The 14,937-nt window shown below is 59.8% G+C and overlaps 1 protein-coding gene across 1 annotated transcript; it reads left to right on the top strand.

Moving 5' to 3' along the window:
- Positions 1-1,783: 1,783 nt before the first annotated feature.
- On the top strand, positions 1,784-12,506 carry ATP8B3 (ATPase phospholipid transporting 8B3). Its single transcript, XM_065873865.1, is given in 16 exon segments — positions 1,784-1,914; positions 1,990-2,048; positions 2,527-2,618; positions 2,990-3,097; positions 3,427-3,520; positions 3,746-3,859; positions 4,217-4,399; positions 4,481-4,593; positions 6,140-6,304; positions 6,409-6,520; positions 7,849-7,921; positions 8,146-8,266; positions 8,528-8,678; positions 8,773-8,993; positions 11,621-12,271; positions 12,273-12,506. Coding segments are annotated over 16 exon segments (2,622 nt in total).
- The last annotated feature ends 2,431 nt before the right edge of the window (positions 12,507-14,937 follow it).

Here is a 14,937-nt window from a genome sequence, read left to right as displayed (position 1 = left end):
GGGATGATCTCTGGTTCTAACAGCCTCCCCCAGCCCGAAGCCCAACACTGTACCTGCGCGTACGACATGCTCGCTGAACTGGAACGCGCACACAGCTCAGACTCACGCCCCGCATACCCGCGATTACCTCTCCGTCCTTTCTCCGCCCCTAGCCTCTACCCCGCACACACACCCGGCCCCGCCCAGCTTCAGCCGGGTCCAGCCCACCCCTTAATCTGGGCCCCTTAATTCCTAGGCCCAGATTAAGACTCCATCCCGCCCCAGCTCCTCGAGGTCACGCTCGGTCCCGCCTTAGGCCCCGCCCCTTTTGGCCCTGTTAGGCAAGGCCTAGCTCGGCCCCGCCTCTGTCCCTCCCCGCCTTCTGTCTTGGCCCCACGCCTGGGGTCCCGCCCCGCCCCCTCTACCCCGGCCCCACCTTCCACCCTGGCCCCGCCCTCGGCCCCCTGCATTCTGCCCGGCCCCGCCCCTAGGCCCCAACCTTCCGCCCCGCCCCAGCCCGCCCCGCGCCCGCGCCGCCCGTTTCAGGCCCGTTTCAGGCCCGTTGGCATCGGGCTAAGAGCTCCACCACGTCCGTCGCCCTGGACGCCTGCGGACCGCCCCAGGAAACCCGGCCCCGCCCGCCCCGGCCCGCGCAGTTGAGCGGCGGCGCTCACGCAGCTGTGCGTCCCCGGGCGCCCGCGCCCCCTCTCTGGACTCCGCCCGGCCTGAGGGCGGGAGGACGCAGCCGCGGCGGCGGGGGCGCCCCCTAGAGGTTCGCGTGGGCCAAGGTCCGGACGGGCGCCGGAGCGCCCTGTGTCGTGTGGGCCCGGATATTCAGGTGCATTTCCCAGGGGGCTGGGCGTCGAACCCTGAGCCGCTTCGCTGCGGGAATGCTCAGGGCTTCCCGGGGGGGTAGTGGGCGTTCCGGTGAGCTGCGAATGCGAGGGAGGAGGGCGTGTCCCTGCCCCCTGATACGCTTTGATTGGATTCTGGCCCACAGCATTCGTCTAACTCCGGCCGGGTTTCCCGCGGCTCTGGCTCCGGTGGGGCCAGAGCTCATCCCGGCTGTGGCCCCACGGGATGAGCCTCACTTTTCCTCATCTGCTGAATGGGCACTGGCCTTGCTCGGGCCCCCAGGAGCATCAGATCTGGCCCTGAGCCAGGCCCTTCCCCCCCACCGGGGGCCCCCGGGACCAGTGACCCAGACGCCAGCAGTCCCTGCCCTGGGAGGTTCCAATTTCATCAGGCAGCCCACACAGGGGAAGAAGCAAAGGAGAGAGGGTGATCAGAAATGGGATGGGGGATCCCGCAGGCAGAGGGGAAGCCCAGAGGAGGCTCCAGAACAAGGCTGGGCAGTAGGAGAAGTAGGGGCTGAGAGCCGAAGGGTGAGAAAGCTCCGGCCATGCGAGCAGGAATGGTGCTCCCGGCAGAGGGAACAGCGGGGCCGGGGCGTGGGGAGTAGGGAGCTGCTGAGTGCTGGGAGTGGGAGTCATTTGGGGAGCTGCCAAGGGCACGGAAGGACTAGGAGTGACCATGAACTAGCTGGTGGGAAGGCTCCGGGCTCTGTGGAGGGCTGGCGGTCCCTGCCCCAACACCACATTCAGACCTCTCAGCCCCTTGGTCCTCAAACACACTTCGAGACATGATGGAGAGCCCTGGGGCCCCATTTAGTCTGTCAACAAACATTGAGCACCTGACCAGGCTGGGCGTCGTGTGCCGTGTGGGGATTGGGGCTGGAGGGGCAGCAGGGGGGCCCGGGAGGATGTGGGTGCGATCGGCCCCGGAGAGGTGATGGGGGATGACCATGGGGGCCATGGGGGGCCATAGGGGTGGGGAGCAGCGGCCAGGTGACCGACTGGCTGTAACGGGGAAGGACTCACAACTGGTGACTGGACCTCCAGAGCCTGGGGAGGGGACAGCAGATGGACGTGGAAGGTGACATTTCAAAGAAGGTGGAGTGGTGGACACCGTCCGGCTGCCAGTGTGACCTCAGACCCCTCTCCTCGACAGCCCCACCAGCACGGGCAGCCTCGCGTACCGAGAAGACCTTGAGGAGGAGAAGAACTCGGGTGCATGTTTGGCCAAGCGCGGGCGCAGGGCTGGGGGTAGAGTGAGGGGGTGCCAGGGGGACCCTGACAAGGGGCGTTAGAGTGCAATGACTGAAGTGGGGAGACGGGAGGCCAAGCACGCGGTTCTCAGTGGGTTACAAAGAGTTCAAAATCCTATCACTGAAAGGTGGACTCAGGATTTGTGAGCCTGTGAGCCCAGAACTGTCTGGGCGGGGAGTGGAGCCTTGGACACCTCGGCGCCCGTCCCTGGGCCTCAGTTTACCCCTCTGTAGAAGGAATGTGCGTGAGTGGGTCTCCCAGGGCCTAGGGATTGGCTCAAGGGGAGCCGGATGCTCAGATCCACCTGGGCTCCCTGAGTGCCCACTGTTGTGCAGGGGCCGCGTGGGCCCTCTCATCTGTTTACCGGCTGGATCCCCGGGGGGCCCCTTAGCCCTCCTCCGGGGTGTCATTAGCCCGTGTTTGTCCTCTCAGGCCTCAGAGTTCACCTGGGAGGTGCAAGCCAACAGCCGGTCCTACCACAACCAGTTCAAGGAGAAGGTCTACCTGTGCTGGCAGAGGAAGAAGTACAAGGTGGGCAGGCCCAACCCCCGCGGGCCTTCGGGACCTGCCACCCAAGCTCTGCATGCTGGGTCAGTCCACTTAGTCCTGAGGACTGTAGCACCGCCCTCGCCGAGTCGTGGGGTCCGGTGCTGGCGCTTCGCGTGTCTCCTCCACCCTAAATAAGTTACTAGGCAACCTTCACGGTACAGCGTGTCCATTGGGCTCTACCTGAAACCCCCGGCCTGCGTCTCACGTGGGGAGTCCTGGGGTCACAGCTCGGCTCACTGGGTCCGCACCCGCGCTGGTCATGGCCGGAGGGAAGGGGGAGGCAGATGGGGCTGGGTGGGAACCCGGGCCCTCCTGGGCGGTGCCCCCATGCCGGCTGCCAGCTCTCGTCCCAGGGGAACGTCATCCACACGGCCAAGTACAATGTCTTCTCCTTCCTGCCCTTGAACCTGTACGAGCAGTTCCACCGCATGTCCAGCCTCTACTTCCTTATCATCATCCTCTAGGTGGGGCGGGTGGGGCAGCCCCAGGGGTCAGTGCCGTGCCCACTCCACTCCTTCTACCTGCTCGAGCCACCTCCTCCAGGAAGCCCTCCCTTCCCACTTTCCCACGTGGCTCTGTAGACCCAGGGTGGTCCTACCCCGTGTTTATCTGTGTGGCTGGTGAGTCAGTGTCCGGCCCCTCTCACACTGGGAGCACCCTCATGGCTGGGTCCCCACTGCCCAGCCAGGGCCTGGCACACAGGAGGCGCTCAATATATGTTGGATGCTGAGGGTGCATGGGTGGCCCCTCCAGGTCTAAGGCGGCCTCCTGACCCCTTTGGCCCCAGCAGGCTGAGCTGATCCCAGAGGGCCAGGAGGAAGGATTAGGTTCTTGGGACCCGCCAGGTCACTTCCTGGCATCAGGCCGGTCATGGGTGGAGATGGGTGAGGGATGGGCAGTTTCCAGAGCACCCCAGCCGCACCCGGTTTCTCGTTCTGTTCTGAGTGAAATGAGACACTCTGCTTTTATCCGTTGATCCGATAAACTTGTATTGAACACCTACTGTATGCAGGTCCTATTCTGGGTACTGGGGACCCAGCAGTGGCCCTAACACCTGTCTTCAGGTGGCCCAGGGAGTGCGGGAGGTGACTGTCATTAAACCACATGGTGGTTCCGCAACGCGGAGCTCCTGCAGGCCATGCGGGCCAACCAGGACCGGAGGGTGCGCGAGTTCTGGCACGTGCTGGCTATCTGCCACACGGTGATGGTGCAGGAGAAGAACAGTGAGCCTGCCCCCAGGCTGCCTCTGCCCTGGGCTCCTGACTCTCCCGCCCAACTCCCGGGGCCCTCTCAGCCGGCTTAGAGGGTGCGCAGGCCCCTGGCCCGAGCCCCAACCTCTTCTGCAGAGGGTGTCCGGGCCTGTCATCGCACGGGGAGGAGGAGGTCATGGAGATTGGGAGCCAAGCTTAGAGGTGGTGCCGGCGCAAGAGACGGTCATCCCGCAAATACCTGACGGGCACCTCCTGTGTCCGTTTCCTCCCCGTGCTAAGGCCGCACAGATGGGTGGGTGGTGGGTCCCTGACGGAGGGCAGGCTCTCAGCCCCCTCCCCCTCCTCCACCCCACCCCCCTCCCGGCCCAGACCAGCTGTCGTACCAGGCAGCTTCCCCAGACGAGGAGGCGCTAGTCATGGCGGCCCGGAATTTTGGCTACGTGTTCCTGGTGCACACACAGGACAGCGTCACTGTGATGGATCTGGGAGAGGAGTGGGTGTACCAGGCCATGATGGACTTCAACAGCGTGTGCAAGCGGATGTCGGTGCTGGGTGAGCCCCTGTGGCTCCAGGTGGGGTGGGGGCAGGTGGGGAGGGGAGCGTGTGTGGGCAGCCAGGCCTCTTCCTCCACAGTCCGCAACCCCGAGGGCTCCATCTACCTCTACACCAAAAGGGCTGACATGATCATCTATGAGCGCCTGCAGAAGAAAGGCCTGATGGAGTGGACCACGGAAGAGGCCTTGGCCGTGAGTCCCTGTGGGAAGGGAGGGTGGAGGGGCAGGTTCAAGGGCACAGGGACAGGAGGAGAAGGGCAGGAGAGGAGAGTGTGCAGAGAAATGGCCTCAGGTACCCAGGGCGGCCATGTACAGTTGATCAGGTTGTGCACTGTTCTGCCCAGCACACACACACACACACACACACACACACACACACACACACACACACAGAGGCTGGAGAGGGAGCCAAACTCCAAGCTGCACCTGCCCAAAGGGAATACCTTTTTCTCAGTCACGCAAGGACACCCTGTGGTTGGGCTTTTGTTCTGGTTGCTACCCCCCTATCCCAGCCAGGCCTAGTTTCCAGGACATGCTTAGCCCTCTCTGCCCCAAAACTTTTGTCTCCATGGGTGAAGCCCAAACGCCTTGGCCCAACTTTCCAGGCTGTCTTTCTGTGTTCTGCTGTCCTGTCTATCCTGGTCCCTCCTTGACCTCGAGGGGTTCCCCAGAACCCCAATTTCTGGCTTGCAGTTTCCTCCATGCTCAGGTGTTGCCTCAGGACCTTTGCACACGCTACTCCCTCTGCTAGGAATGCCTTCCTCCACTCTGGCGCTCAGTCACCGTCCTTTGGTCCTCAAGGTTCAGCCATAGGTCCCCACCTCCAGGGAGCTGTTCCCGCCCCGACCCTGATATGGGGCTGTCCTGCCGTGCTGGCCCAGCCCTGACCCGGCAGGTCCCCAGCCTCACCCAGCACAGGGGCCAGTGGGGCTGTTTGGGGAAAGAAATATCCCGTGTCCCTCCACACGGGGGCCTCCCAGACTGCCCTGTTCTACCTCTGCCGGGAAGCGGGTGGGCGGTGGGGAACAGGCAGCTGGTCTGTGACCCACAACTGAGGAAGTGCAGTCAGAACCATGACCCAGAGCCCAGGAGCTCGGCAAGACGGCTTGGCTTAACCGCCTATGGAGTGGATGGGGAAACTGAGGCACGAGAGGAGCACAGGCCTGTCTGGAGCTCCTGACCTGTCCAAGCTCAGCCGCTCAAGCCCACCTCCAGTCAGGAACAGAAGCAAGACCCCGGGCAATAGGCGAAAAGCCTGGGGGAGGGTTGGGGCATAGGAGGGAAGGAAGGAGCCACGATGGGCCCCCCTGGGGCGAGCGAGCTCTGGGTCTTCCCTGGGGTCTGGAGACAAGGTCCCCAGGATCCTTACAGTTCCACCCAGAGGCCTCAGCTCCTTGAAAAATGAGGCAGAGGGAGGGGTCTGGGGCTGGGGGAGCCCTGACAGCGGAGGGTTCTGGCAGGGCTGCACCGAGCATCTTGCGGAATAGTTAGAATTTGCCTGTGAGGTCTGGGGGCAAAACAGAGCTGGGCATCAGGGTGGGGGCGAGGGGCGGGCTGAGACATAGCGGGTGTGGAGCAGGGCGGCACGTGGTCCCAGCTCCCCCTGCCCGGGAAGACAGACTGTGGGTGGCGGGTAGGTTGGGTGACCCCAGGCAGAGGGAGAGGGCTGGAGGGGTGCCCGGGTGAGGGGGCAGGGGTTGGCGGGGGTGCCAGCACCGCCTGCCCGCCCGGGGCCCAGTCCTTCGCCGAGCAGACCCTGCGGACACTGTGCATGGCCTGCAAGGAGGTGGACGAAGACATGTACGAAGAGTGGCGCCAGCGGCACCAGGAAGCCAGCATCCTGCTGCAGAACCGTGCCCATGCCCTGCACCCGCTGTATGAGGAGATGGAGCAGAACCTCCAGGTGGGTGGAGCTCAGGGGGAGGGGCGCCCGTACCCCAGCTCCAGCCCCTCAGCCCCACCAGGGAGCTGGCTCCCTGCTCAGGCCGTCCCCACACCCACCCCCAGCTGCTGGGAGCCACAGCCATCGAGGACAGGCTCCAGGACGGTGTCCTCGACACCATCAAGTGTCTCAAGCAGGGGAACATCAAAGTGTGGGTTCCCACAGGGGACAAGCAAGGTGGGTCCCAGGGCGGCCACCCCCAACGTGGGGAGAAGGGAGGCTCGGGGAGAGCTCACCCCTGCCTGGGCACCACCGTCGGCCCATCCCTCTTTTTTTTTTTAAGATTTATGTTTGATGTGGACCATTCTTAAAGTCTTTATTGAACTTGTTACAATATTGCTTCTGTTTTATATGTTGGTTTTTTGGCCACAAGGCATGTGGGATCTTAGCTCCCAGACCGGGGATCGAACCTGAACTCCCTGCATTGGAAGGCGAAGTCTTAACCACTGGACTGCCAGGGAAGTCCTGGCCTATCCCTCTTGTCTGAGTTCAGCATTGCCCTCCACCTTGTCCCTGGGAAGGGAGGACTGGGAACAATGGACTGGGGTCCCCTGGGTGCCTCCCTCGGGTGGGCCGGTGCCACGCTCAGCGTCTCCTTGGGGTTTGGCCCCCTGGCAGCGCCATGCAGTGGGGCCCTCATTACCCCTGCCTCATAGATGACCCAGCGGGGCTCAGAGAGCATGGGCACCTGCCGCGGTTGCTCAGCCACCCAGGAGCCAAGCTGGCATGGAACCTCAGGTCATGTGGCCGTGGAGCCATGACTCCACTCCACTGAGGCTTCTCCGGGGCCCCACTGGGCATGGGTGCCTGCAGGGCTGCATTAGAACTTCTGCGGGCAGGAGGCACGTACACACAAAATATTTAGAATGACGTTTAACAGCTGTGCTGGAGTAAAGACAACTATCCAGGCTGCAGTTTTTTTTTTTTTTTTTTTTTTTTTTTTTTTGCGGTACGCGGGCCTCTCACTGTTGTGGCCTCTCCCGTTGCGGAGCACAGGCTCCGACGCGCAGGCTCAGAGGCCATGGCTCACGGGCTTAGCCGCTGCGCGGCATGTGGGATCTTCCCGGACCGGGGCACGAACCGGTGTCCCCTGCATCGGCAGGCGGACTCTCAACCACTGCGCCACCAGGGAAGCCCCAGGCTGCAGTTTTATATTCATTTTTTTCCCTCTTCTTTATTTTTTTTAAACAAATTAATTCATTTTTGTGGGTTCCTGGAAGTGCCTTGGGGCCCTAAGCACGATATGTCTAACGATCCCTTGGCCCTGGCCTCAGACCCACCTCGCACCGGCAGCCCAGATCCAGCCAGGCGAGTGGAATGGAGCCCCCTCTGCTCAGAGCTGCAGCCAAAGTCTCAGGGCTGACTCTCATTGGCTGGCCTGGTCACATGCCCTCCTCCAAACCAATTGCTGTGGCCAGGGGGAGGGGCATGCTGCTGTGATGGGCAGAGTGGGCATGGCCGCCAGGCAGGGGGCCGTGGAGGGGCTGAGCTGGGCTGGTTTGCAGAGACAGCAGTGAACATTGGCTTTGCCTGCCAGCTGCTCTCGGAAAACATCATTCTGGAGGAGAAGGAGATTGTGTAAGACGTGGGGGTTGGGTGGTTGGGTGCATGAGCCTGTGTTGGGGGGGTCAGGGTTGGGGCAGGGCACCACCCATGGCCCAGGCATGGCTCTGGGGTCTGCAGAATGCCCTCAGCCTCTGCCTGGTGGGGCTCCCAGAGGGGGAAACCAAGGCACAGCTGGGGAGTGGGTGCACGGAAGCCTGTGCAGCTGGTGTGGCTGAGCCCCTGCTGGACCCCTGCAGGCGGATCCTGGAGGTCTACTGGGAGAGCAACAATAGCCTGCAGGGTGGCAAGAAGGGCCTCCTGAACAAACAGCTCCCCCTGCAGGTCAAAATGGCCTCTGTCATTAACGGGGAGTTCCTGGTCAGTGTCAGCTCAGGGTGGGCAGCGGTGCCCTGGTACCTGGGAGGGGGCTGGGGACGGCCTCCACCAAAAGGCCCCCAGATGTGGTGTTGGACCAGCCAAGGCAAAGGGCCTGAAGCGTCACACCGAGAGATGGTTCTCAGCAGGGCGAGAGCAAGGGAAGCCCGCAGTCAGGTCCAGCCGGGAGGAGGACCCAGTCAGGGCGTTCCTGGAGGGCAGCGATGCAGCTGAGTGACGCGCCCCTTGTCCCCCGCGGGCCAGGACCAGCTGCTGCTGTCCCTGCGCACGGAGCCCCGGGCCCTGGTCCAGAACGTGAGCTTGGAAGAGGAGGAGCCCTGGCAGGAGCCCAGAGAGGAGAGGGCGGACTTCCTGCAGGCCAGACGCCTGTCCCTGGTGTGGCGGGTCGTGGGTGGTGGGCAGCAGCGCGCAGGGAGGCCGGCGGCCGGCAGCAGGCGGGGGTGGTAACTGAGGGGCCCGGGGCCGACAGGCTGCGTGTGCCCCTGCAGCTGCGGACATCGGCATGGGGCTGGGTCAGGAGAGCATGCAGGCGGTGCAGAACAGCGACTATGTGCTGGCCCAGTTCTGCTTCCTGCGGCGGCTGCTGCTGGTGCATGGCCGTTGGTCCTACACGCGCGTCTGCGAGTTCCTGCGCTACTTTATCTACAAGACGCTGGCCACCATCATGGTCCAGATCTGGTTCGCTTTCTACAGCGGCTTCACTGCCCAGGTGCGCTGGAGGGAACTCCCCTCTTGGGGCAGGGGGGCCGGGGGGGGGGCGGTTGGGCTCTGGGATTGCCGTGTCCTTCCCGTAGCCTCCAGGAAGGCAGCAGGCAGGCTCACACTCGGGTCATCACGGGGCAGAGTTGCCTGAAGTCACAGAGCAGCACAGACCTGTATTTGGCTGCATTCATAGAGGTGGAGATTCCAGATGAAGGGAAGGGATGGTTCCACGCCCAGCTCAGTGCCAAGCATTTTCAGGGATATTTGGCAAATTTGAGCTTTGGAGCAAGGGCAGGACAGGTGCTCCAAATATACATCCTTCAAGGGGAGACAATGAGAGCTTGAACTTGAGAGAAGATAAGACTATGGGGGCTGGTTCCCTAACTTCAAGACTCTTGACAGTATCATGGTGAATACTAGCTGTGCTCTCCAGAGCGTTAGAGGAGTTGTAGGGCAGTGATGTCCCCTGTGTGTAAGGAAATAGTCTGAAGATAGACTACAGTGAGAGGGAATGAGCTCCCCATCACTAATGCCAAGGTATTTGAGAGAGAGCTTTACAGCAGCAACCCTCATAAATATATATATATGTATATATATATATATATATATTTTTTTTTTGCGGTACGCGGGCCTCTCCCTGCTGTGGCATCTCCCGTTGCGGAGCACAGGCTCCGGACGCGCAGGCTCAGCGGCCACGGCTCACGGGCCCAGCTGCTCCATGGTGAAAGCAGGCACCTTTGTCTTGTTCCTGATCTTAGAGGGGACAGTGTCCAGTCTTTCTGTATTTGTTAATTGGAATTCTTCCATGGGAAGAACTGTTCCTTCTCCCCTATTTATTTATTCAATTATTTATTTCTATCAGTGTGGACTCATGGGTGTTTATTTTATTCTATGCTTTGTTGCTCAAGTTGTCCCCGATTTGCCCCTTTGCCACGTGCCTGCTCTTCTCTGAGTACATCCTCACTTCCTGGTGCTACAAGAGGTTCCAGGCCCATTTTGTCTTTTCCGTGCCCCAAGCCTGGAATGAGCCATTCCCATATGGAGCCCTGGTTCTCTTCACCAGAGAATGGTAGTTAGACACCAAGATCCAAGTGCTTAGTGTGGTCATTTTGATACTGGGATGCCATTATCCTCTCGGTAGACAGAGCTAGGAAATGCACACATATTAACCCATGTTTAGATGCAAATCTGTATCTCTATCGACACCTATCCATCTATCTATTTTTGTGTATGTGAGTTCACACTGATACCTCTGCTTCCTGACCCACAGAACAAGGCTCAGATTAACCTTTTCCGTTTACTGCTTTGTGACTCTTATCTCCGATGCTGAGAAACTTGATTCTGGTAAAAAAAGTTTGATCGTTACTTATTTGCTCAATCCCACAATGCACATAAAGTGGTTTTTGGAACTGAACCTGATATTCTTTTAACTAGTCTGGATTCCTGCATTCGGGAAGGGAGCTGGGCTATTTGTCTCTGAGGTCTCTTCCAACTCTCCTACCCATCAGTGATTTCCTAAATCGAAAACGATCTAAAATCACACTCTCTAGCCGTTTTCCCTCCTGTAGCTTTTTATTGAAGTCATCCACTTAGAACAGGCTCAAAGGTGCTGCTTTAAAAGAATTAGACCAGGGCTTCCCTGGTGGCGCAGTGGTTGAGAGTCCGCCTGCCGATGCAGGGGACACGGTTCGTGTCCCGGTCTGGGAAGATCCCACGTGCCGCGGAGCGGCTGGGCCCGTGAGCCATGGCCGCTGAGCCTGCGCGTCTGGAGCCTGTGCTCTGCAACGGGAGAGGCCACAACAGTGAGAGGCCCGCGTACCGAAAAAAAAAGGACAAATACTGTCTGATCCCACTCACAGGGTGTCCCTGGGGGAGTCAAATCCATAGAGACAGGAAGTAGATGGTGGCGGCCAGGGGCTGGGGGAGGGGGTGGGGAGTCAGTGTTTCTTGGGGACAGAGTTTCAGTTTGGGAAGATGAGAAAGTTCTGGAGATGATGGTGGGGATTCACACTGCTCGACAGTGTGAATGTACTTAATGCCACTGAGCTGTGCACTTAAAAATGGTTGAAATGGTACATTTTATGTTATGTGTATTTTACCACAGTGAAAAAAGGTGGGGGAGAGGACTCACTGGCTCATAGAATCAGAATCTAGAAGGATGGGTCGCAGCTGGGCTGGGCCCCGGAATTGACTGGAATGGTGGACTAGGACATGGCCACAAACCTGCCACCTTCACCCACACAGGCTGGACATTGGGCTGCCCCAGACTCTGATTGGCTGATCCAAAGTCAGGTCCTAGGGAAGGAATCTGATTGGCTGGCCCAAAGTCACGTCCCATGGGACTTCCCTGGGGGTCCAGTGGTTAGAACTCTGCACTTCCATGGCAAGGGGCACAGGTTCGATCCCTAGTTGGGGAACTAGGATCCCACATGCTGCGCGGTGTGGCCAAAGAAAAAGAGAAAAAAGTCAGGTCCCATGGAGGACTCCAGTTGGGTCAACTTGGGTAGGAAAGAGCCTGGCCAATCCATGGTGGCAAAGGGCTCTGATTGGCCCCCACTGGAGGGGCAGGTGACCCGAAAGCAGTCAACATGGCTTAGGAGCCTGATGACTCCTGCTTTCCCCTTTGCTCTGTAGAAGGAGGAGGAGATCATCACCGTGGAGCCCATACCCCATGTCCTCCGGGAGGCACGGACCCGCCACTCCAGCTATGCCTTATCCCACCGGGAGGGCTATGCGGACCTCATCACACAGGGCACAGTTCTGCGGAGGTCGCCAGGGGTCAACAGCGACACGCTGGTTGACCACACGAGGCCACCTGATGAACTGCCCTCAAGCATGGAGGAGTCCTCCTGGTACCCCAGGAAGATGTCGTTCCTGGGGAGGAAGAGGTGCCAGCACCAGGGGAAGGTGTCCTCTGAAGATGTTCAGCCTGCCTCTGAGGTGAGCTCATCCTTGCCTGTGGATGGGCAGTCCTCTCCTTATCAGGAGAGCCAGCACTCTCTCACCAAAAACCGGCTGTCCGGGTCTCTCCAGGAGAAGTTGCCGAAGAGGCAGGAGAGGTCACTGTCACGTGAACTGTGGCCATATACTCCCCAGAGTCTGCCACCAACCAAGGAGACACCACTATCAGCGGAGGAGAGCCAGATGACTTCTTCTGAGAGCCAGATGCTGCCTTCAAGCCAGCTGTCTTTGAAGAGCCAGTCAGCACACTTGCAGGAGAAGACATTCCTCTGGAAGATCCGGAAACTGTCCTGGAAGAACTGGCCATACACCTGGCAAAAGGAGTCCAGGCCCCCCCAAGGAGGGGACGGTACCAGTTTCCAACTCGAACCTCACTGCTCTGATGGAAACTCCACCACCAACTGCGAGAGGATCATCCACCAGCGAGCAGCCGATGGAGGTGGAGCCCCCACCTGTGGAGAAGCAGCCGTCGCCCATGGAGTGGCTGCCAGGGCCCAGCGAGGGTCAAACTCCACCCGATCTGGCAGGGCTGCCGCCCTCACCTGAGGAACAGCAGTGACTGCCCAGGCTTAGTAAGTGTCACCCCGCATCGTGAGGCCTTCCCCCAAAGACAGGGGCTCCACCTGCTCTTCTTTCTCTAATAAACCACGGTCTGTCTGACCCCAGGTCTCCTTGAGGCTCTCTCTTCCTATACTTCTTTCTGTGATGTCCCATGAAATAGTTCGTTTCTGGTTTTAAAAATCAAAACACTGACCTCTAGTGGCCTGATGAGGGATTTGCAGGGAAAGCTGGGTTTCTTCGGGTTTCTTTACCCTGGGATAATGTGGATAAAAGCTTTATTGCTCTCAGAAGGGAGAAAGGTGCTGAGCAGACTCTGCTTACCAGCCCTGGCTTCCTGCCTGCAGCCTGCTGGCCTATCTCAGGGCAGCTTATAAGGTCCAGTCCTGACACCACCCAGCCTTTTCCTCCACTGGGCTGCCCTGGTTTCTTCTCAAACAAACCACCTTACGCTTCAGGCTCCAGAAGGCAGTGGTCAGTGACACCTCAGAAGCAGAGCCCAGCAAGATCCGAGGCTCAGGTGGCCCAAAGGCCCTGTGGAGTGTGGAGCCCTGTGGGGGCAGGGGCTCAGGGAGGGCTGAGTTCAAAGCAGAGAGGGGTGGGCTGGGAGAGGCCCGCTTCCACTTTCCCCCGTCCCCTTCCTCCTTCATGGAGGGTGAGCCCCATGCCTCCCACTCCTGCACCAGCCCCTCCCCCCCACCATTCAGCAAAGGCACAAGCCCAGGTGAGTGACTAGAAAATAATTTATTGGAGGGAAACAAAACAACAAATCCAGCACAGCAATGGTTCACAACGATGATGATATATTTTTTTAAACTTTTAAGCCTGTCGCCTGAGGGTAGGGTGGAGGGGGCCTCTGTTCCCTCTAGCCCTGGGGGTTCAGGGGAGGACTTTGGATGACCCAAATCGTGTGTCCCCTGAAAGCAGCCCTTGTGTCCAGTTGTGATTACACACTCAGGGCCACGTGGCCTCCTGGCCGCCCTCACCCCTGGTGGAGACAATCCTCCCAAAGACCAGCCCTTGGGGGGCCTGCCAGGGATACAGGAGGAGACCAGGGAGCTGATGGGCTGGTGTGGCTGAAACTGCTTTGGGCCAAGAATGTGAGTGTCCCCAGTTCCAGCCGGTGCAGGGGCCCCGGAACACGCCCCACCCTACCCCCCGCCCTCATTGCAGGTGGGTTGAACCTGCGCCCCCAGGCCCAGCCCTCCAAACTTGGGCCTTCTGTCCTTTGGGGTGTGAGAGACCCCCTTTGGCAACCCAAACCCACCTTACCTGGGGCCTGTCCTGGAAAGTGGGCTCTCCCCTGGTGGGAGCATGGGCCCCGTGGCAGAAGAGTCACAGTCCGGGAGACTGTCCCAGAGCCCCCTTTCATGATTTTTTGGGGGCCCCTTTGTTCTCTGGGTACTAGTGGGGGCTGGGAGGGAGGGCTCCACAGGTGTGCACCCCCTACCTCCCAGGCCAGACAGAAAGGTGAAGGCCAGGCCTGAGGGGGCTGGGGCGTGTGGGTGGAGCCCGGGCAGGTGCCCGCCTTGGGGGGCTTGTCTCAGGAGGGCCCTTCAGATCTGAGGAAGTAGGGGTACACCCCGCCCCCCACCAACTTAGGCGACAAGACTCGAATTGGCTGATTGTCTGTCTCCTCTGAACAAGACACTTGGGAATTCATGCTAACGTGAGACCGACCCACCGGGTGGGGGGCCCAAGGTGGCAGTGACGCCCACTGGTGCCCCAGGACCAGGAGCCGGAGGGACTCTGGTGTCAGGAGCTGGAGGCCCCGCCACCGGCCGCCTTCCTTCTGCACCTGAGGCCCGTCCGCCCACCGCCGGCTAGACACAGATCCTTGGAAAGGGGGGAAAGTAACACAGAGCAGCGCCGAGGAGCACCGAACAGCACCGACTGGGGCATGAAACACAAGATGCGACACGGAATCCCAGGGCTCCCGCCCCGCGGCCCCGCCCCACCCCCACCCTTCCACCTAGTACATTATCTTCAAGAAAAAGTACATTAGTCATGCATAAAATCAAATTCCATTGCGTCTTTTTTTTTCATTTTTCTTCCTTTTTTTTTTCTTAAATTACATTTGAACACACAACACATAGAATAATAAATACTCTTATAAGACATGACTTCAAAAAACAAGAAACAGAACACGCCAGAGAACAGAAAGGTATCCAACGCTCTCTCTCCTCTCTTTCCTAAAGGACTCATTGAAATAAGAAATCTGTAAACGCCGCAGGTCCTTCCTCGTGCGCTCCCAGACTCTCTCTCTCTCTCTCTCTCTCCCTCTCTCTCTCTCTCTCTCTCTCTCTCTCTCTCTCTCTCTCTCTCTATCTCTCTCTCTCTCTCTCTCTCGCTCATGCTCCCCCGGCCCTTTGCCTCTGACCACCCAGCTTCCCCTGCCCTGACATTCAACGCGTCTCCCACGGAGCTCACCA

The sequence above is a fragment of the Phocoena phocoena genome, chromosome 3 (assembly GCF_963924675.1).
Source record: "Phocoena phocoena chromosome 3, mPhoPho1.1, whole genome shotgun sequence".
NCBI lineage: Eukaryota > Metazoa > Chordata > Mammalia > Artiodactyla > Phocoenidae > Phocoena > Phocoena phocoena.
Note: the sequence above shows the minus strand (reverse complement) of the source record. Positions and strands in the feature narration are given on the sequence as shown.